This window comes from Centropristis striata, chromosome 20, assembly GCF_030273125.1.
Source record: "Centropristis striata isolate RG_2023a ecotype Rhode Island chromosome 20, C.striata_1.0, whole genome shotgun sequence".
In the NCBI taxonomy this organism is placed as follows: domain Eukaryota; kingdom Metazoa; phylum Chordata; class Actinopteri; order Perciformes; family Serranidae; genus Centropristis; species Centropristis striata.
Genome location: NC_081536.1, coordinates 7,126,827 through 7,149,026, shown reverse-complemented (window position 1 = coordinate 7,149,026; position 22,200 = coordinate 7,126,827). Strand labels below are relative to the sequence as shown.

The 22,200-nt window shown below is 40.1% G+C and overlaps 1 protein-coding gene across 1 annotated transcript; it reads right to left on the bottom strand.

The window, feature by feature from the left end:
* Positions 1-882: 882 nt before the first annotated feature.
* Positions 883-20,280, bottom strand: nid1a (nidogen 1a). The gene is made up of 20 exons (XM_059323843.1): positions 19,990-20,280; positions 15,745-16,047; positions 15,441-15,667; positions 15,055-15,353; positions 14,787-14,927; positions 13,486-13,737; positions 12,978-13,178; positions 12,446-12,679; positions 12,122-12,259; positions 11,444-11,572; positions 10,066-10,209; positions 8,591-8,710; positions 7,922-8,149; positions 7,647-7,819; positions 6,288-6,414; positions 6,006-6,177; positions 4,024-4,181; positions 3,819-3,942; positions 2,030-2,142; positions 883-1,465 (listed from the first exon to the last, which is right to left on the bottom strand). Exons 1-20 carry the CDS (start codon positions 20,191-20,193, stop codon positions 1,350-1,352), a joined length of 3,603 nt encoding a protein of 1,200 aa, XP_059179826.1. The 5' UTR covers positions 20,194-20,280; the 3' UTR covers positions 883-1,349.
* Positions 20,281-22,200: the final 1,920 nt, after the last annotated feature.

Sequence of the window (22,200 nt, the reverse complement as noted above, 5' to 3'; positions counted from 1 at the left end):
TTATTTGTGTTATGGTAAACTGAATATTAGTCAGACAAAACAAACAATTTGATGACAAATGGGGATTAGGATATTGCCCCAAATTTAATAAAAAAAAAAATAGGTTTATTATTTCATAGGTGACAATAACGACTGGATTATTTCATTAAAGAAATACAGCTGCCACTCTTAATTTCAAATTCGTGTTCTCCCTCCGGCTTCATCACCCATATTCCGAGTTTATCAGTATCCCGTTAATGCACCACTGACGTAGGCACGTGTCTCCCTTTTTGCGGTAGCACACAGAGTGTGGGGGTGGCAGCATTTTCTCTTCTCGCAGTTTCCTTCATATCAACAAAGCAAAAAACGTCACACCACTCCCACGTTGTTTTGGAAATAGGCCATGTGAGAACAGCAAATGCTTCTTCTTTTTTAGCACTTAAAGGCAGATTACACGTTTCAATATCACCTCTTAAGGAATATGATATAGCTGCTCAGTAGTTCGGTGTCCAGGAAAATTAAATCATCCCCGTGTAGCATTTCACTTCTTATGGCTGAGTCCGTTACTCAAGTAAACTTATATTTAATGCATTAGAAATGAATACTACCGTGGAAAATTGTTATACATTTTATAACAAATGAGCTGAGAAGTATTATATTTTAAGGGCCACAAACACAACTCCTCCACCTTCCACAGAAACTTTTAGATATTGTATTTTTTTTTAAATATAAAGCTGCCTGATGGCTAATTTGTCCAACCATAATAGATAACAAGCTATTCCCTATTCACTGGGTTTACTCTGGCGCCACCTACCGCAGCAAACATGTATAAACTTGTAATAAGCCCTATGTAACACACGGTGTCGCTGTTATTACACTGAAGCCACAGACACAGCAGACCAACATGTTAGAAAAATGTTTATTCTTTTGCTGCCCAGCATGTAAACTCATCCCACCAGCTTGTACAGACACTAGTCCTATTCCACAATAATACTTCCACGAGATAAGATAATCCAAACGTGCCACAGTGCAACACACGAGTTGATGTCATGCATTGCTGTGATGAAGTTTCACATTAAATTATGTATCCCTTGAGCTTTATTCTCAGTTTATGTGCACTCAGGAAAAGACAAAATAATAGTGTTTATATTTACAATTCTCAATGGCATTTGTGATTTTTATAAATGTATAAATTTAGATAAGCATAACACTGAGCAATAAAAGGCACAGTAAGTTCACCTCTGGTTTTCAGTGGCATTTTTTTTCAGCAGCTATAGTTTAGTAATGCTGAGTGGCTCCTAATTTGCGGTCAAACATCCAAACAGTGTCAACACTCAGAGCACAGCTGCCTCTTTTCAGTACCCGCCGTCTCACTCCACACAGCCCACACCCACTGCGTTGTCGGGACATTTGCAGGAGCGGCCGGTAGGGGTCGCTAAACAGAGGTGAGTACAGCCCCCGTTGTTCACAGCACAGTAGTTTTGTCCTAGAGGAAGGCAGAACACATACAGACTTATTAATGGGGGAAAATTCCAGGACATCCGTATAAATCATTAGCCACAATAGCAGGGGACGGCAGGAAGCTGCCTCTTCATATCTGTTTGTTCAACAAATATAGACATATTTAAAGGAAACACATAGCAGACTCCAGATGTTGGAGGCCCCTCTCCCTGCACTCCACATTCCCTGGCTTTATGCATGCGGCCTTATCTAGAAGAGAGAACGAAGCCTGGTGCTGCACAGGAACATCATTCATCCCTTCACTTAGTGACGCATACTAGCTGCAGAATGCCTCCCGTTGCTTTCAGGAGCTCAATATTTCTTGTTCGCAGTCTGCAGTTCTTTATAGAGGTCAGAAAACTGGGCTGCTAGGTCCTGAAGAGTAGGGTCAAGGGTCAAGCTATTTCTAAGAATGGCTCTTTTAAGGGACTGGGAGAGTTTTCTCACCGATTGCTGAGTAAATGAAAAAATCAATACATATTTTTAAGACTTCAAGAGCAAACATAGGGAGTATATGGCCCAGATTCATCCTCCCAAATGGTATGTTTACCTGATGGACACTGGGAATAGGCTATGGTGATCCCGTATATCTTGGTCCGCTTCTGAGGCTGGAACGTGTCTGACTCCTTGTTAGCGTAGCGGTCGATGACAACCACGGCATCCCTGTTGTAAACACAATAAGCACCAGAGTTTAGCAATCCGGGACTGTCCCAGCTTGAGAAATGTCAGCATCCTGCCTCCTTGTGTTTTGTTTAAAGTCTGTCAAGAATGAGTAAGGGTTAGTGTAGCTTTCTTAGCCATAACTGACATAGTTAGTGTGCCTCCCCCAACACCACCTCTCAACCTTCTCCAGCCCTGGTAAGATCAGAGGGAGGCCCTGGGCAGGTCACTCACAGACGCTGAGGCTGAGAAATTGCAAGCAGCTGCCACTTTTTAAGATGCTTCCTCACCCCACATACACACACACAAATAGACAAACCCAACCCCCGCATTTTTGCAGCGGCTAACATACAGAATCGACCGCATGGGAAGAAAGCTCCACAGTCTCCAGAGTGGTCTGGAAGAACATCAAGGGCTCATGCTTGAAGTGTGGGGAGCTTCCTGACCTCTGACCTGCCCTCTCCTTCCTCTACCTTGAAAGACCTGCATTATGTCTTTGATGCTATAAATTCTAGTGGTCCAGAACAGTGTTAATTCAGGCAGCTATTTTAGAGTGAGTCTTAGTCTTTAGACAACAATGCTCATTAGTTTTAACTACATTTTATTCATTTTTATCCTTTATAGTTTTAATATAGTTTTAGTCAAATTTTAGTCATCCGGTAATGCCACTAGCTGTTATGAGAGCCAATCCACATCCCTCAACATGCAAAAATAAGCGTTAATAAAATACTGAAACCTAACCCGACCTGCAAACTTTATGCATTATAAAAGTACAGCTGTCAGGACTGAGCTCTGTGGCATTAGCGACATGTGTATGCGTGTCAGAGAGAGAGATAGTGTAACAGAAGAGAAGGTGGAAGATGACGAAAATAAAGATAGATTTTGGTGAAGTTTTTACATTGTAAACCTCCTGTTATGTTCGTTTTTTCAGGAACAGCAATAACCAGGGCATGTTTAATATCCAAAAGTGTCAGAAACAAAAAAAATCCCAATAAACATTGTTTATATTTCATTAATAACTCCATTCCTAACCATTTCAATCAATATTTAGTGCAATGGTGGTCTTTACCTTTCAAAGATAATGGGTCAATGAGGATTTTTATAAAAAATGCTTGTTAAAACTTTTTTTATGTACATTGGAAAGAGCTACATATAAAATACAATGGTTTTACCTGACATTGAGTTTTTCCAAAATTTTATTTTACATCTTTTATTTATTTATTTTTATTAAAAAAAATACTTTTAACAATTTTTTTTTAGATTTTTTAAACTTTGAAATGGGTCAATTTGACCCGCAACATAAGAGGAGGGTTAAATTCCATTTAGTCTTGTCTTTTCTGTCAATAATATTGCATGTTGATATCAGCACAGTTTGTGTTTAATGACATCAGTGCCGTCTTGTTATCATCCTGTTTAAGTCATGGAAGAAAAGGTTGTGCAACATTATTTTGTCATATTTATGGTTAATGAAATGAACACTGGTCCAATACTCATTTAAAACAATCTAAATTACAGCAAGAACTGCTTAAACCACTACCACTAAAATGTGTGTAATAACCTTTAAAAATGATGAAGACATTGCACATACAAACATAAAGCATTCATACTAAAAGTAGTTTTTCTTTACTTGTCACTGGATGGAAATCTAAATGTTCATCAGACAATAGAAAAAGTCAAACCTCCGCCAGTCAGTGTAGTAGATGTTCTTCCCGAAAGACGTCATTCCAAATGGATACTGAAGCCCCTCCACAATCTTTCTGCGGTCACCGTGGCCAGGATGCATGCATTCCATTTTATGTGTGCCTGCAGGCGAGAGATTATTGCTGATCACAAGGCAGCCAACGTCATTTTATAGGTGAGTCATCTGTCTGAAATCTACAGTACCTGCATCTGCCCAACAAAGCAGAGAGCTCTGAGAGTCGAAAGTCAAGCCGTTTGGCAGGCCGAGGTCGTCTTTAACCAGCACCCGTCTGTTGGATCCGTCCATGTAAGAGGTCTCAATCTTGGGGGCATCGCGGTTCCAGTCGGCCCAGTAGAGATTACTGATGTGAGGATAGGTGTGGAGTCAGTTCACTATCAAACTCAACAGATCTTCTAAATTACTGATGGATTTTAACTAGGGCCGGGACTTTAACACGTTAATTAAGATTAATCAATTACACAAAAATGAATGCGTTAAAAAAATTGACGCATTTTAATCACACTTATTTTTGCACCGCGGAACGTTTCTCACTGGATGAGTTTCGGGCGGACCAATTATACTGGAGCACCAACTAGAGTGAGTTCAGACAACAACAAACCACAGTGAACATGAAGGAAGAAGCTGATGAGAGTGCTTTGGTTTCCCCATGGATGGGAAATTCTGTTACAAAAAACTAAAGGATGGAAGCGTCGTTAAGAGCATGGTTGTGTTGCTATGCAACAAGGAATTCACATATCACCACAGCACATCGAGCCTCAAGTATCACCTCAATGCTAAACATATAGCAGCTAACGGCTAGTGTGGTAGCTAGCGTGGATTGTGTTTTACTTAAAAAAACAAAGTATTATAGTTTACAGAATATGCTATTGCTACACTTAATGGCAAAAATTGCACAGGTCTGTTGGACTTGAACAAAAATAAACAATATTTTTGTTGCTTAAGCTTATGTATTCAGTCATTATTCAATGGTATACTAAAAATCCATGTGAAAAAAATTACTTCTCACTGTTCTCAGGTCAAATATTTATATGCGATTAAAATGCAATTAATTTTGATTAATCAATGACAAAGCCTCTAATTAATTGGATTAATTTTTTTAATCGAGTCCCGGCCCTAATTTTAACACAATATTAATACAATCTTAAATATTAGTCTTCTGCCAATCAATGTGATTTTTAAACATTCTTTAACTTCTTAGTTTGACAATGTTTGATTCATATGACGATATTCAGATGTCTGCTTACAAATATTTAGAGGAATATTTAAAGGTACTATGTGGAATTTTCAGAAAATCCTCGTTATGAGTAACACTGGTGGCCCTTAAGTGAATTGCTCTCAGCATCCTGTTGAACTCGCACTTTGTTGCGGAAAGTGAGCATCCTGGGCATCAGCCTAAATAGTGATGTACACAAGAAAGACTATACATGACTGACCAGCATCATGTCCATATCATCTTTGTGGGCTTTGTATTGGACTCTGTTTTCGTGTTTCCATCAATGAATACCATGCACATTTTTGAAGATTTGCATGAAAAAAGCTTGATGGAAACACCAAAATTCGATAAAACTTTCAAAAACGTCTTTCGAAAAATAGTTAATGCTCCAAACGGTAGATGGAAATGCTTTTTCCAAATAAGTTCTGACGTAGTAAACAATTAACTGACATGACTGATCAGTTGTTTCTGCTCTGCTGGTCAAGATGAGCTGACATGAAAAAACAATTATAAGTTGCCCAATTGAATCAAATTCCTGAAGTCTCCATTTTCTCTTGTGGGTGGCCTAAGTTGTCCAATTAGCAACTTCTTTTTCGTCTTCGACTGTTTACTGATGGATCAGCCTACAGCAAGTCATTGCACTGCCATCTTATGACGAAAGTCAATTATGCAGCTTTGTTTATTGGCTCTAAAGCAGTTGATGGAAACGTCCCTAATTTACATTTTCTTTATTGCGACTTTTCAAAATTTCTCTTCTACTTCTAAGCTAACATTGGCCAGAGCGGCACACTGGTGCTTTAGAGAGCTAAACGTTTTACTTATTAAGTAATACATCTAAATTGCTTCACTCTGTACCTTTAAATAGTTCATTAGTGATTGGTATCTCACTCGCAGGATGGTAAAGAAACAAGCTTAAAAAAGCGGAAACGTTTTGTGTGAAACAATACACACCCATTGGGAGGGTCGGTGATAATAGCACGGGGGTTGACAAGATCAGAGTTGATAATGACACGACGCTGAGAGCCGTCCAAAGAGGCCACTTCGATGTTATCCTTCACAGAGTCCGTCCAGAACATAGTTCGTCCCAGGTGGTCGATGGCGATACCCTCTGGACTGTCCAGATCTGTTGAAAGGACACATTCTGCACATCAGTTTCTTTGCTTTCTGAAAACAGTCTCCTGTTTCTCAAATGGCTATAAAATTGAAGGGTGAAGGATAAAAGTGAACAGTTACCTGATCTAATGACAGCAATGGGCTCTCCCCCCTGGATGCTGGCCTTGCTGATTGAGGGAGATGTGATTTCAGTCCAGTAGACCATTTTCTCCACACAGTCATAGGCCACTCCGATGATTACCTTCTCCTGCAGAGGGGTCAGCAACCAACAATCTTTGAAGTGCACTTTGTTCAAACAAGAGTGGTCAGAGATAAAAACACTGAGCAGATGTGTTTTGTGACATAAACGTCTAGACATAAATCCAAACAAACACAGCCACACACTGAGAAACTGGGCCAGGCTTCAGAGCAGCTGCTTTAGAAATCAGCGTAACAAGAAATGCAGATTGCAATTCCAAAGAAGTCAGACTGATGTTAGTAATTAGTGTGAATGTCACCATGTGCCTCCAATAAAGTGCGAGCATTGAATGCATGAAGCAGATGGGGGAAGTGGGAGAGCTAGAATGCAAATGTTATTACCAGCAGGGGAGCAGTTTGTGTAAGAGCTGATGTTTTATACACCATTTAGAAATCCAAACATAGTGTAGCTTTTTCTGATTGTTTTGTCTGGTATAATCACACATACCATGAAATCCTGACTTGATATGGTGCCTAAGAAGATCTTATTTACTATCCTCTTAAACTCACATCTTCATTGTAAGAATTCCTTTACTCAGAGGTACTTATTGCATTATTTCTAATGACCAGCAGGGGGCGACTCCACTGGTTGCAAAAATAGGTCGGTTGTATGAAAGTCTATGAGAAAATGACCCTACTTCTGACTTGATTTATTACCTCTGTAAACATATACATAAACATTTTATGGTTGTTATTTTCCAATTTCAATACAGTATAATGTTCATTTTGTCTTATTTAACTTTTCATAGTGTCTTTTACAGTTAATTTTAAAATTTTGGTTGCCTAAAAATGTATTGTTCAGCATACAGTTGTACTTAAAGACACTTTAAGCACTCGGGAAGTACATCTTGCTTTATGCCTATTTTTCATTAGCATCCCAATTCATATTGATGTGAATTACAGACGCATCTTTGAACTTTGCTCCTCGTCTAAATATGGTAATTTCTGTCTCCAAAAATCTATGATGACAACGGCCAAAATGGCAAACTCAAGGCTTCAAAGCGATAGTCCGTAAACCAATTATTATTACTATTATTATTATTATTTTATGATGTCCTAACACACATTTTAACCTAAGATCTTTTCATAAACAGAAACAGAAAAGCCTATTAAAATGTCTCTTTGTTATTTTTTTTTGCAATAAGAGCAAATGAATACTGTAGACATGTAACAATTTAACTTTAAAATGAGTTAACTTTAAAGTGTCATCTTTACAAGATACATGCATTTAGAGAAACTTACAGGCAGATGGAGGAGAGCCTTGGCATCATCCTTCTTCATATCATGACCTTCCATTGGGACGTGCTCTATCCTGCCACTCTGGGCAAACAGCAGGTGTGTTCCTGGAGGCAGGGGGTGGACATCTGGTCTAGTGGTGGGTCCAACAGGTGGTGGCACACCACCATTGTCAATACCTACCGGAGACAAGCAACGGAAATGTTTTCTTGCTCAACAAAAACGCTACTGTCTAAAATGTAGCTTTTATTGATTATATAGTTTATAGCCGATTTACTCACACATCGGTCTGGTATCAGGTCCAGCGCGAGTCCCAGGGATCTCCTGCCCATTTCGGTTCACGCACCAGCAGTACCCTGTGCTGCCGTGGCACTGCATGGGTTCATAGGCTCCGTTCTCGTCACATGAAGGGATGTACTGTCCAACAGGGGGTCGGGGGCCCCGTGGACCAAACTCTGTCACACCCAGGAGATTGTCTCTGTGGGCCTCACATCGTGTTTTTGTCCTCTCTGAACAGAAAAATGACACAATAATCTCCAGAGTGCACACACATACCCTGCAACAATGCCGCAAACTAATTCATAATTTATGTCTCTGTTTCCCTGATTTAAATTCAGCTACACAAATCCCTTGTAAGGCATGACAAATTCCTTTTGCTATCCAGAAGAAAATGAAAAACAGGATCCAGCTGGCACCAATATTCCCTGACTAGGAATTCATTTCCAAACAGTCCTGTTGCCCAAATGGGAGGGATAAACAAAGCAGAGAATAAAAATGATCCTTTTTTTCCCTTTATTGAGTGTGAAACTGAATCAAAGAGAACTATTACCAAATCTGTGTGAACTCCCACGACAGGTTTTCTAAAATAAACTTGCCGCAGCAGAGGCTGACTGTTTAAATAAGATGTCTGGTTTGCTTGTCAAAAAGTCACGGCATTCCAACAGACTCACCTGGAGAGCAGTAGACGCCGTCGCCATAGTGACCTGGCTTGCACTGGCAGGTAAATGATCCCTGGGTGTTATAACACACAGCGTCCTGATGGCACCTACCTGGCTGGCACTCATCTATGTCTTCAGTGGAGAGAGAGAGAGAAGAATCAGTCATCAAGCATAGAAGCTGAAATACTTTCCGCATGTCCAATTTGTTGTGCGCCTTTTATGGTCAGGGACCTACAGTATGGTGTGGGTCCATCTGTGCCCAACACTATCAAGCAGAGGAATGGTAGGATTGGAAAGCATGAATGAGTGCTACTGAGGACCAGCCAAAAAAAGAAAAAGAAAAAATTCACACCATCCTCCATCTGCTTTTCATGTTTCACAGCCTGATCGCTGCAGATGCATTATGTAAGCGATCTCACCTCCCCCGGTCCTCAACACATGGTTTAACAATTATAGCCTTAAAGTCCATGTAATGGATTTGAAATCTGGACTACTTGTGTTAAACAACTTCATTTTCTGTTTTGCCTGTTGACTTGTCTTCACTTTACTGTCACATGATGTAGGTTGGAACTGTACCATGCAGACACACATTAGTTTCAGCAGATTCTTGTTTTGGTGTATTCATCATCACACGATACTGCAAAGACGGAGAGTTTCGAAAACTGTGTAACAAAGGACGCTCAGACACACTCTGATTTGAGGACGAATTTCCAACAACACTTTCATTGCCAGAAGCTAAAATCACAGCACTTTCTCAATGCCCTTGTCAGATTTTGTTTTTCCTTCCTCTGACAACATTGCTCATGAACGCAAAGCTTTTTTGGCAGCAAACTCTCAAATCTCACATTTCACATTTTCCTTGCAGACACCAACATGTACAAAGCCTTGAGTGTGCCACAGGTATAATCATAGACTTTGACAGTTTAATCCCAATCCATTAATAATTAACCATTTCATTTCTATTTCATTCCTTCTCCTGTTTACTTCAAAAACAGCTCTATATAATCTATATGTATAAGCGGTGTTTCACATGAAAATAAAATTACTTTCAACCGAGCAGCAGGAGCTCTGATTGGCCAGCTGTTTCATATTGGCAGCAGTCTAGTCGATCAGAGCTGCAGCTTTGTGGGTTGGACCTCATTTAATTTTTATTTTAGGCATGCTGTTTACATATCTGTAAGGTAGAATAACAGTCTTAAAACCTACATAGTTTACGGGTTAGAATATGCACAACCACTGATAGAGTCCTGTAAGTCTACAGTAATGTTATGATAATAAACACTGAAGCTACATACCTAAATGAAATAGTTTTGATAAATATGAGCACCGTGTATTCCTGTATTTGAGTTAGATGCAATAACTCATTTATGTTGTATATATTCGGCAACCTTTGAATAAGACCCATTTTATAAGTATTCTGTAACAGACAAACTGAAAGCATTCCTGTGATCATTATTCAGCATGTATGTAGTGTCTCTATGCATTACCTTGACAGACTTTACCGTCTCCTATAAACCCTGGCAGGCAGGAGCAGATGTAGGATGAGCCTCCAGTGTAGCTGCACTGAGCGCGCTCAGGAATGTCACAGGTATGAGTGCCTTCTTCACAAGCGTCCACGGGCCGATTCACCTCTGAGAAGAAGAAGAAACACTGTTTATTTTGGCATGAAGCATTCACAGTTTAGTATCTGTTTAATCGTGTGACAATGTGTTTTTATTTTTGCATTTTTATCCTAAAGAAACAGTTCAACATTTTGAGAACTATGCTTGTTGCCTTCCTTGCTGAGAGATGGTCTACATTAGAAGATCAATACAATTCTCATATCTATCCGATAAAAATATACTGGATTTAACAAACAAGAAACAGTGTGAGCGAGATTTATGCTGCGTTTAAAACAAACGCGAAGTAGTTTTCTTTGCGTCACTCACATGAGTTTGACACACATGTTAAATTGTGTTACTTGTGCCAAAGTAGAAACCAACATTCCTTTCCCAGATACTTCAGAAAACCAAATGCTGTCATGTTTAGGTGCCTACCATCACCTGGAGGCACACACATCTTGGTGAATTTCACTGCCTACTGCAGAAACTGTGTATGGATGACTCCCCATGACTACAGAGGTATAAACCCAAAATAAACAGATCTTGCTGTTATTTCATTGCAATAAAAAGTATGCCAATATATCGACATCATGAGCCCGATGTGTAAAAACTCTGAAATCATGCTTAGTCATGTCTGTTCGTAAAATGATAAGCAAACAGCTTTTAAAATGCTTCTTTCCTGAATGGAGTTTTGGATTGAGGGCCAAGTTAGCTGTTCCAGACAAACTAACCAGCTGCTGGTTGTCGTTTCATATTCATCATACAGATGTTACAGTGGTATTAATCTTGTCATCTCACTCACGGCAAGAATGCAAATAAGCCTATTTCCCAAAATGTTGAACTTTTTCTTTAATTTATGTTCTATAGGTAACAGCTGGGGACATAAAGCTGACAACCAGAAAAGTGAGAAAAGAAAACTGAGGGCAGGCTAATCCTGTACACTAGACTTTTTGAATCCTAATGCAGTGTGATGGGTGTATTATTTGACCTAGGATTGATGAAAACACACACACAAATATACACACAGACAATCAAACACGCAATGTGGACCTTATTACACTTTCTACTATATAATCTCTGAAATTATAATGTCACTGCACCAGTCACTTCAAAGTTGTAATATGTTTTATCTTGCTCACTCCGGTCTTCTTAATATCTTAATGCATTTCATTACAGTTTATGTCTGAACCTGTACATCCCAACCAGCAGGTGAGATTTCTGAAATATGTAATTGTACTCAGCAGTGCATAAAAACACCACTTACCAACGCAGGTCCGCGCGTCGTCGGCAAACTGATACCCATCTTCACATTCACAGCGGAAGGTCCCGGGCTGGTTGTTGCAGATGGCGTGGGAGCCACAGGACTGAGGATTCTCTCTGCACTCATCAATGTCTAAAAATAAGAAGAGCCAATTATCATATGCTAATAACTACCACTTTAGGTTCTTGTTTGAGTTTGAGGCTCTGAAGTCTGCATTTGTCAAATCAGTGTCTTTCATTATCAGATGGAGATCAGAGAAAAGAGAGCTTGATTAGGTTTTCTTAATTACAAATGTTTCAAGATAGCATCTGTCTGAGATACTTCCTTCCTCTTTCTACTGTATGTGCCTCGGAGCTCTTCCTGTCTGGTCTCGATACAAAAGACTCATGGTTGTATGGAGCATAGACTGGGCATGAAGACCACAGTATATAGGTAAACCTGGTCTAGGGGAATTTGTTTATCATGTGGGACTCCCTCTGCTAATTGGGAAGATTGCCCAATTCCCCAGGAAGGAAGGAAGGCTTTAGAAAGTCTGGGTTAATTAAATGATGGCTCTTAACAGATGTGGAAACTGTTTGATTTACTTGAAAGCAGCCAATATGTTAGTGATGGGAATATTTAGTCCCACAAACAATGGAAATACAGGTCCTGTTTTTTTAATTTTATGTATGTCATTCTTACCATAACATGTGCGGCCGTCACCCATGAAGCCAGCAGCACACTCACAGGTGAACTGGATTCCCTGTCCAGGTCTGCACACAGCGTTGGTGTCACAGCCATGTCTTCCAGTGAAACATGGGTTCTCCTGCGGCTGCCCTCCTAAGAATTAAGAGTGAATTTTAGGACGCTACAACATCAATTCATGTGATTCCATGGGGAAAAAAAAAACAACAATAGCCTAACTTTAGTAAAACTGTCCTTGGTCAGGATGTTATATATTTTACTCCAGGAAGGAAGTGAGTGCAAACCAAAACAGGAAGACTGAAATAATCCCCATGACCTCACCATTGACATCCCCGATCTTGTTGCTCATGGCGAAACGGATGAGTTCATTGCTAGCGTCGTACATGACGAAGACCTGGTCCACGCTGAGCATCTGGGTCGGTTTCATGTCTCTCAAAGACTCGCTATGCTGGCAGCTCTGAAAGGTGATGGTCTGACGCCACTGGTATGTCCTGGTGTCAGTAGAGCCATCAGGCAGGCTCACTACGTATTCCCGAGTGGAGGACGAAGTGATCACTGGAAGGTACAATAATCAGGTAAGAAACAAGTGACCAGTCTTCTTAAAAGGGTAGCACAGGTTTTATGAAGTGGGGTTGTATGAGGTACTTATTCATAGTCAGTGTATTAACTACAGTAGTTGGTGGAAGGGGCACCCCCAGTTTGGAGAGACAAGGAGAAGTACCAGCGAATAAGTACCGCATACAACCCCACTTCCTTTTAATGGTTTAGTAAGTTGGATAAAGTGGTTTGCCCAAGTGCAAAAGCAGGAGAAACAAGGCGGTGTAACTAAGACTCTGTTAAAGCTGTATCTTACAATTGTTGCTGTACTGGTAGATCTCAGAGTAAGGGTCGATCTGCACGGTGGATCCAGAAGGCACCTCAGGGACCCGGCCTTCCATGGTGGTGCTCACCACCAGGTGGTCGTGCTCATCAATGCCTTTGAACTCCTGCCTGATGGTCAACTTCTCATTCCCTGGCAGAAAGGTCACCTCAGCCTGCCGTGTGAACTCCCCCCCTACAGAGGACAGAGAAGAGGAGGTTAACTTTCGGACCCTGGCCTTGAATGAACTTTGGCTCACCGCCTCCTGTCTCTGCTGAAGTAATGTGAGGGGAATTCAGCTGGAAAGAGTGAGTAAAACTGCAGCTGCGTGGCAAACTGCTTGTAGCAGCATTAACATTTGTTTACACAGATTCATTCTTCCAGAATGTTCACTTATGTAATTTTCTCACCAAGTGAAAAACACAAGAAAATCATCATGAAATGCTCCTAGGTGTCTTATTTTCAGATATTGTAAGTGGAGTTGTGGAAATATTTCCCTCACCAATAATACTGAAGCCATTCTTGAAGCCTGGTTGCTCCAGAGCAAACGCCCACCCAATCACCCCACCAAGGGCTGACAGCGGCTGCAGCGAGGGTCCGAGGTTGTAAGGGATGTCACTGATGGCCACGTAAGAACGGCCATCATTTACCACAACGTATGAGTGGAGATCGTTGCTGGTGAACTCCAGTGGAGAAGGAGAATTGCCGACATGCACTTTTCCGTGCACTTTACCATTCATCCTCTGTGGCTTTCCTGCAAAAACAAACCAAAACAATCAATGTTGGTCATAAAGAAGAACAACCAACCACCACTGCTCAATCCATAGATATGCCCAATTTGCTCAAATAATTTACTAATGCAAGAAGTTAAATTGCTAAACTAAAGGATTTCCACCAAACACATTAAATGCCTTTTGGTGAGTGAAGTCTTAACAAATTTCAACATTTCATACTGTTTTTGATAGCCAACTTGGAAGTCACCATGGTTTCAAACTGATGCTTTATGTTCACTGGCTAGTTAATGACATTGAAATGCTTTGTTATACATAATTTCAATAATTCGGCAGCATTGTTATGTTTTAAAGAAATGTCTTAAGTGTACTAAACCTAAAAAAGTAAGCAAGCAAGGATAAATGATAGCTAACTTTTTTAGCCTTTAAATTAGCAAGCGATTCCAGTTACTTTGATAAGCTAGCTTAGCGGCAATAGAGAGGCTAAGTCCCCTACTTCCGGTGGACCACCTTGGGACCTTACTTCAGAAAAAATATGTGCAGTGGTTAATGGGGAGACACAAATTAGTTTTTTTAAATCTCATTTGAAATGTGCATTGACTAGCTGTTTAAAAGATAATTTTGCAAGTCAAGAAAGTTGCAGTTTTTTGTAAAGCTGTTTAGCTGTAAGACTGTGAAAACTCTGAACCATGGAAGCTTCGTTGCCTTTGTGATGTACTCACACGAGCAATGACTCTTGCTTATTCTTCCTGCCTGGCTATCTAGTAAGCTAGCTGTATCTGTATCTTTCTTGACTAGCAAAAATATATTTTAAAAAGATAAACATCACATGTGTTATTCATATCACATTTAAAAGTCAATCAAAAAATAGTATGTAAATGTCACATAGGGTCCTACAGGATGGAGGGGTCTCAACATTCAACGTTATTGATAGAATGTGACAAAAAACAGTCTAAAGTTTTCTATGAACACGTTTTTTTATAGATTAACCCATTCCTCTACATTTCCCTGAAGCAGTAAAAAAACGACTTCAAAATGAAATGTGACACTTTTAGCAGAAGTGTAGCATTACCCTCTGACACACACTGGATCCCATTGCCATAGAAGCCAGGTCTGCAGTTGCAGCAGTATCCACTGGAGTGGTCCTGGCAGTCAGCAAACTGGGAGCACTTGTTTCTGTTGTTTGCACAAGTCCCCAGGTTGTAGGAGAACACTAAAAACATGAAAAGGTGGTAAGAATATTGCAGGAAAAGCTAGGTGATTAAATAACTGTGTCAAAGTACATAGAGGGGAAAATACAGTGGTATTACTCAGTATGAGCCTTTCTCCTCTGGACTCACCATCTACATTTATATCTGTGTCGTCCACCACCAAGACTTCTGGGTTGTCAGGCTGAAGTGGCTGGTATTGAACTGGATGGACTACGATCTGCGGCCCTTCTGCCTCATAAGACGGGAACAGCACATGCTGTCCGATTGTATAAACAGACTCTCTTATATCAGCGGCCTCCTCCTTGCCCCCAGGAGTAGGTGTAGCCTCAGTGGGAAGGTCAGTGACCTCACCTGGAGCTACATTGGTAAAATAGGGAGATGTTCCAATCTCGTACACCCATACACCCCGCACTCCTGAGTTGGTCTCCCTAAAAAGGAGAAAAGAGATTTTACAGTGGCTTTTCTTGGAACATTATCCAAACTGCAACACCGGTCAGGAAATGGTTATTCCTTACTCTGCTAAAGCTCTTATGGATGCCTCATCATCAGTGGTGGTGCGGTAGTATGGACCCTGACGTGAAAGCAGGAAACCTCGGACGAAACCCTTACTGAAGCCAGCATGCAAGACCACATTACTGTCTTGTACGGACGTAGAGGAAAACTGTATTCCATCCCTTGCATACAGGACAACAACATACGATGCAGTCTCAAGGGACGCAATAACCAGCTGGAAGGTGTTTCTCTGTGTAATAAAACATTAGAGGGAAATTAAATCATAAGTTACAACACAGTTCACTTGAATAACCATGTGATGCTCACCTTCTTTTCAATTCCATCTCCTCTGCTCTGAGGTGCATGCGGGGCCACATCAGCCCAGGTGATCACCACAACGTGGGTGGGATTGACTTCGTCATCCTCGGGGAAGGCCCTGTTGATGTAAACGGCTGCACGAGTTAGAACATCAGGACTGGAGTCTTGACGGAAGTAAACCTTCCCCACACCATCACTCGTGTCCAGGTCTCCTTGCAGAGCTGCAAGCATGCCGAATTTTGGGGGCATACTGCCAAGATACGTCGACTCGCTCGTTGGCTCTGCTGTGGCAACAAAACCATTGGTGTTGATCTGAAATTAAAAGTTTGAGTTGGTCATGGGGATTACAAGGTATGAGATGATTGTAACACTGTATGACTGTTTTTATAGGAACAATACATGATTTCACAGCAGAAAAAAACCGAGTCCTGTCTGACCCACTTTGATCTTTATTCCACACTCATTAGACTAATGATCCGGGTCAGCTGCCATATCCTACAAAAGCACTAATGAACAAACAAGATGCCATTTAACACAGATTTTACACACTCACGTTTTAATATGAACACATGCAGGGCTTGTAAAATAAAAAAGAAAAGCTAGGTTCATGTCACACCCACATACACACACACACACACACACACACACACACACACACACTGCACATGGGGCTCCTTCACTTCCTGACCAGGGGAAAACAAGAGCACTATTCCTGGCCCGGGCCACACTGTTTCCTGTCCTTGCCCCTGGAAAGCAGCCCCAGAGAGCCCAAAGATTGTACACTAATCTTCATTACAGAAACTTCCTGACAAAATGGAAGATAGAGTTGGGAAACTGATCATTGAGTCTGATCTCGCAGATGTAGGGCAGAGACAAATCTCCGAACATACCACAGCTTTTTGGGATGTGAACAGGGCCAGGCTCAGACTTTTGGGATCCTGGAGCAGGATTTAGACTGGGGGCAGGGGGCCCCCTGATATAACCAGTGTATTGTAAACATTAGTTCAGGCTAGGGCTGGGCGATAAAATGATTAAGATAAATAACACAAACAGCCAATGATAATGAGCACAGTGTGGTGTGGAGGGTGGAGTTACAGCAACATCAAGTTTGGTTGAGAGCGTAGGAGAAGCAGCCAGCACGACACACATTTAAATGTTTTGGCTACTGCAGTTGTGTACATTAGGAGTGGGAGCAAGAGAAAATGATGACAGAAAATGTTTACTCGAGCGAGGAACTCCGTACAGGGTATCCGTGTGGTCTTAAAAAGTCTTAAAATGTCTAAAAATCCAGTAATTTGAATTTAAGGCCTTAAAATGTCAAAAATTCTCTTAAACTCTTAACGTTACTTTTATTCAAAACAAATGCATAAACTTCAGTCTCGCTTTAAAATATTTCGATTTCTGAGGACACTATAACATTACTACAAAACGGAACTAAGTACCTGTGCAGCCAAGTCAGAATTTATCATGCACGCACAACCAGCTAGTGTGCTGAGCGCGCACCGCGGTGTGGTTCAGGCCAGCATAGCAGCAGAGAAAACTTAAAAAACCCACAGCAAAGCCAAATTACTTGTGTAAGATGGGCAGGTGGGACTTCGATTTTCCTTCATGTGTTTTTTACTTTTTTGCCAGTATGGATGTGAAATGGGTCTTAAATTGTATTCACTATGGTCTTAAAAAAGTCTTAAATTTGACTTGTTCAAACCTGCAGAGACCCTGTCCGTAGTGTGGAGAAATTTCAGCTAAAGGTCCGACAAGAAGCAGAGTAGCGCGCACTGCAAACTGTGTTGAAAGCATGTTCCTACAGAAAGGTAGACAGGTAGACAGGTAGCACTATTCTTTCATACCATCTAAAGCAGTACCATCCTATAAAGACAATGCAAGACTTTACAGTCCCAGACTCAAGCAAGTGCTGGTTGCCCCACCCCTACCTGCACTAACAGGGATTTCATGTGTCTTTTTTTTGTCTTCTGGTATAAACTGTCATATAGTCATATAAACTGACCACAATTCATTTCCCAACAATGTAAAACAGTTTACATCTATACAAAGAAAGGATACAGTGAGGTAGTTTTTTTTAGATAATATTTTGTATTCATACCTACTTTTTTATTTGGAAAGATTTTATTCTATTTATTTCGAGTTGACCAACATATTTAATGTGTTCTTCTGTGTAACTTGAAAGCTTTTGACTGGTTAGCATTGAGACTTTGTTATTATTTTTTTTATTACCCATTTTATTTATTTGTAATTGACCAAATCATTTAGTTGTCATTTTGTCTGTCTTCTCCTGTAACACTTGCAGGTCAGAATTAAGATTTCAGTTTGTTATATATGCCGATTTTGTTTATTTGAAAAAATTTGTTCAGTACACTTGTCGTGTTCAGCTTCTGACAAAATTATCCTTGTGATATCTTCACATCTCACTCAAAAAGAGTAAAAAGAACCTTTAAGCTAGACAGAAATTGTGATTTGATTTATAATGTGATATATATCGATAATGACTGATATGAAAAAAAATATCGCAATAAGATTTTTTGGTAACGCTTTAGAATAAGGTCCTTAATAACCATTAATTAACAAGTAATAAGGCATTGTTCTCGCTTTAGATCCAGTAGTTGCAAAAGCATAGTTAACTTATAGTTAGATGAGCGATAAAGTATATTTTAATATCAATAAGCAAACAAAATAAGATTAATAAAGGCATGGCAAAGACATAATGGGTGGGTCATGGGTGTTTGTAATGCCATCATTAACACTTATATAAGCTTATAAACACACAATAATGTTAATAAGCATCTTGTATGGACTTACAAGGGACTTATTACTTGTTAATTAATGGTTATTACAAGGACCTTAATATAAAGCGTTACCGATTGTTTTTCTATATCGCCCAGCACTAGTTAAGGCACATGCAATGTACAATAAACATGTAGATTAAGGTGGGACCTGTTTTAAGATTTTACGTCAAAAGTTATTAGAAATTTAACGCAGGTTTTACTCAGTTTGAGCCACAGATATAGAAGAAGAGTAGAACTGACATTCCCAAAACTTTTCAAGGTGGCCCAAACCAACTGCTTATATCAGTTCCTTATCATGGGAAGGGCTGGCTCTGGATATGAAACACACTCAGATGGAGACAATAAAACCTCCTAATAATTAGAGATGGTCTTTCTTCTATAACCATGTCTGGTGTGAAAAGCATGACTGTTCCCCTGCAGGGCACAGACAGTTCAGTTTAGACTGTCTCATAAATGAAAAGCAAAAACCTCCAGGCCATCTTGACTGCTGTGGAGAAATATGTTTGTGGTGAGTGATGTTAGGATAACTTTGAGGCAGTCAGCAGTGGGGAAACACCCCCAGACTTATTGTAATAATAAGGAAATTAATATCTTTTGTCAACCTCAGGCTCATGTGTTAACCATAACTGTTTGCATCTGCAAAGTTTTTATCAAAACAAATATGTCTCATCACATATAGACTATGAACTTTTTAACTGTAATAAAATAAAATATGGATGAAGCAAATGCTGTGTTCCTGTTTATCAAATGAAATACCTTTTGTATATAATCACTCTGATAGCAAATTATTTGCATGCAGCACAATTAAAACAGAGATGCAGCATTTTTCTTTGAAAAGGAGAATCACAGGGAATAAAGGGCTGTTTGTCTGTCCAATACAATGGTGCAGCTTTTGGCTAAATGTTGCTATTGCCTTTTTACCAGTCATATAATATCTCCTCATGGTAACTACAAACAGCAAATAACAAACAAGTGAAGTTTTGGGGGAATTAATTAGGTCACAGTAAGTCACTATTTTACAGTTTACACATTATTTACACATTATGTGACCCTTTTAACATATCATCTCTTTCTGACCCTACAGTTATAATGTGATATAAACTCATCAGTTGGATTGCAAAATAAGTACTGTGTTCTTTGTGTCAACAGTAAAATGATAACCTCAGGGGAGGCTGTAAGAATGCGTGGACACATGCATTCCTCAAGATATAGCAGCGTCTGTGATAAGTAAATCAATATTTACAAAAACCTCCAGAGCATACCCTGCCCCAGTTATATTTTGCAATTTCCAGGTATTGTTTAAGGTTACAACTGCTGACCCCTTTGCACGTATAACAGTTTTTACTGTATGCGCAATTGCGCAAGCTCAACGGACAGTCCACCCTGACTAATACATCCCACGCGTTTGTATGCAAATGGCAATGATAGTGTATTAAGTTTTGAGGTGACTTACAAAGATGCTGTCGAAAGTGCCATCATAAAACAAAACTGGCTTGTCCAGTTGAAGTCGGTGCGTCTGGTCATTCCCTGCTTCCAGTAACCGGTCGCTCGCGCTCGGACCGAAAGGAAAAAGCTCTCCCCGCGATATGCTCTGCACCGACGCCACAAACCCGAGAAAACTCGCACAGACGAGCCATCCGCGCCCCTGCCAACCCATTGTTCGTGTTTCAGGAGCAGTTGAGCAGTCCTGCGGTTTGTCCGAGCCAGGTTAGTGGAGAGTGACGCACAGGCTCCACTAAAGAAAGTTCAGTCAGAGTTTGGGGAAACGTGGGGCGGAGTTGAGAGGGGCGCCGAGAGCTGCTTTCATATGAACCAACAACACTGCAGAGAGGCACGAGAGGTGGCCTATACTTTTCTTTTCATGCTGTTGCTTAAACAAATTCCTGAAGTGATGGGATAATGACTGCAGGCTGGCTGGCATGTGCTGGGTCACTTTATTGGTAAAGTTAACAAGACGTCTGCTGTGATCGCCCACTTAGAAAAACAGCAGTTATCAGGGTTGGTTGAGGACAGCAGGAGACACTGAGGTCAGTTTCACATCACATCCCTTGATTTAAACCCTGACTTGAGACTCATTGTTCCAGTATTGCCAATACAGTAGAAGGCAGACATCACTGTTTAGATGTTAAGGTAGAAAAACACAGGGTCCAATGTGTGGGAGGTCTCCAGAGGGGACAACACTGGACTGTATTAGCAGATTTGGACACTGTCCAAGGGGCCATCAGAGCATAGACATCAGAGCATGGACCAGTTACCAGCAACAGAGCCCCATGGTCGGTTTGATTGAGACATTATGTAAAGGACAATATCACAGAGCACTGTACCATACACTAATCATTTGAAGTGTCCCGCTGTGGCTATCAGACTCCACTCCAGCTGGGATAATGAGGGGCATGCTGGTAATATGCTGCAACTCAGAGTTGTTTCTGCTCTGCTGACGGATGATCAGTCATCCATCCAACACTTTGGTCCACTTATCTGAGCAACTGTTGGCCACATTGGCATGACGTTTTAATATGGGTATTCATTGTCCCCATGATTCCTAATGATTTTTTGTGACCTTTGACCTTTTGTTTGGCGCTAGCACCGGCCAAAATTGTCTTTTGGCGACATTCCATAACTAAGCCTCCATGCGAGAAGCACTCATATGAAGAGATTAATTTCAAGTTATTTAGGAAAAATTGCTGCATTCACCAATTTTCTTTTGGATTCGGAATTTTCTCTGAGGCACGAACACTATTTACAAGTGTTCATTTTATTATGGAAGAGGATGAGGGCCAGGTAGGAAAAAAATCAATAATTATTAAGTTTGAGAAAAAAGTCGAAATGACGAGAATAAAGTCGAAATACAATGTTGAGAAAATACGTATTTAACATATGATATAATACAATAAATGTCTAATAAATTACATAAAAGCAGATTTTCCACAAAACAAAAGTTATGGTAGCTTACTACCAAGAATAGCTCATTTATGTGTCTGGGGAGTTTAGTACTACTACACCGTTAAAATTTGTAGTTATTGCTCATTTTATGACATTTTTAAAAATCAGGTTGTAGCTAGCAGTCTAGCTAACTGTTTGGATAGATGTGCCGGTTCTCTGGAAACAATGTTACTCTGATGACTTATTGACACCAATCTGTGAATATCTTTTCGACTTTACTAAAAACAAAAAGTTATCTTTATACTCATCATTTAAATTTTTTTCTCAAAATTGTATTTGAACTTTATTCTCGTCATTTTGACATTTTTCTCAAATTGCATAATGAAAAAAAATCCTCCTCTCATAATTTTTTCCTCCTACCTGGCCCAAATCTTCTTCCGTATTTTATTTACATTTTATGAATTATTTTATTATTTGTTTTTTAATGGATTCATTACTTTTGGGCAATTTTGACTATGAAAACCCTATATAAATTATAAACAGTTTTTTTTTTTTTTATTGGTGAAATGACGTAACAAACAAGGTGACATGAGTTACAAATACACTACACCATGTGGACCACAAGTAGAGACAGTAGACATACAGCGCTAACAACAACAAAGAAAAACATAAATGATAAACGATTTGCACAGAGGCATCACAGGTGTATGTTTGCGTGTGTGTGTGTGTGTGTGTGTGTGTGTGTGTGTGTGCGTGTGTGTATGTGTGTATGTGGATGAGG

Excerpts from the sequence above, each read along its gene's own strand:
- nid1a (XM_059323843.1), bottom strand. The coding sequence starts at position 20,193 with ATGGGTTGGCAGGGGCGCGGATGGCTCGTCTGTGCGAGTTTTCTCGGG. Across the intron at positions 8,150-8,590 it reads CGGCGTCTACTGCTCTCCAG|AGAGGACAAAAACACGATGT; the intron begins GTGAGTCTGTTG and ends TTTTCTGTTCAG. Across the intron at positions 6,415-7,646 it reads AGGCTCTCCTCCATCTGCCT|GAGAAGGTAATCATCGGAGT; the intron begins GTAAGTTTCTCT and ends ACCCCTCTGCAG.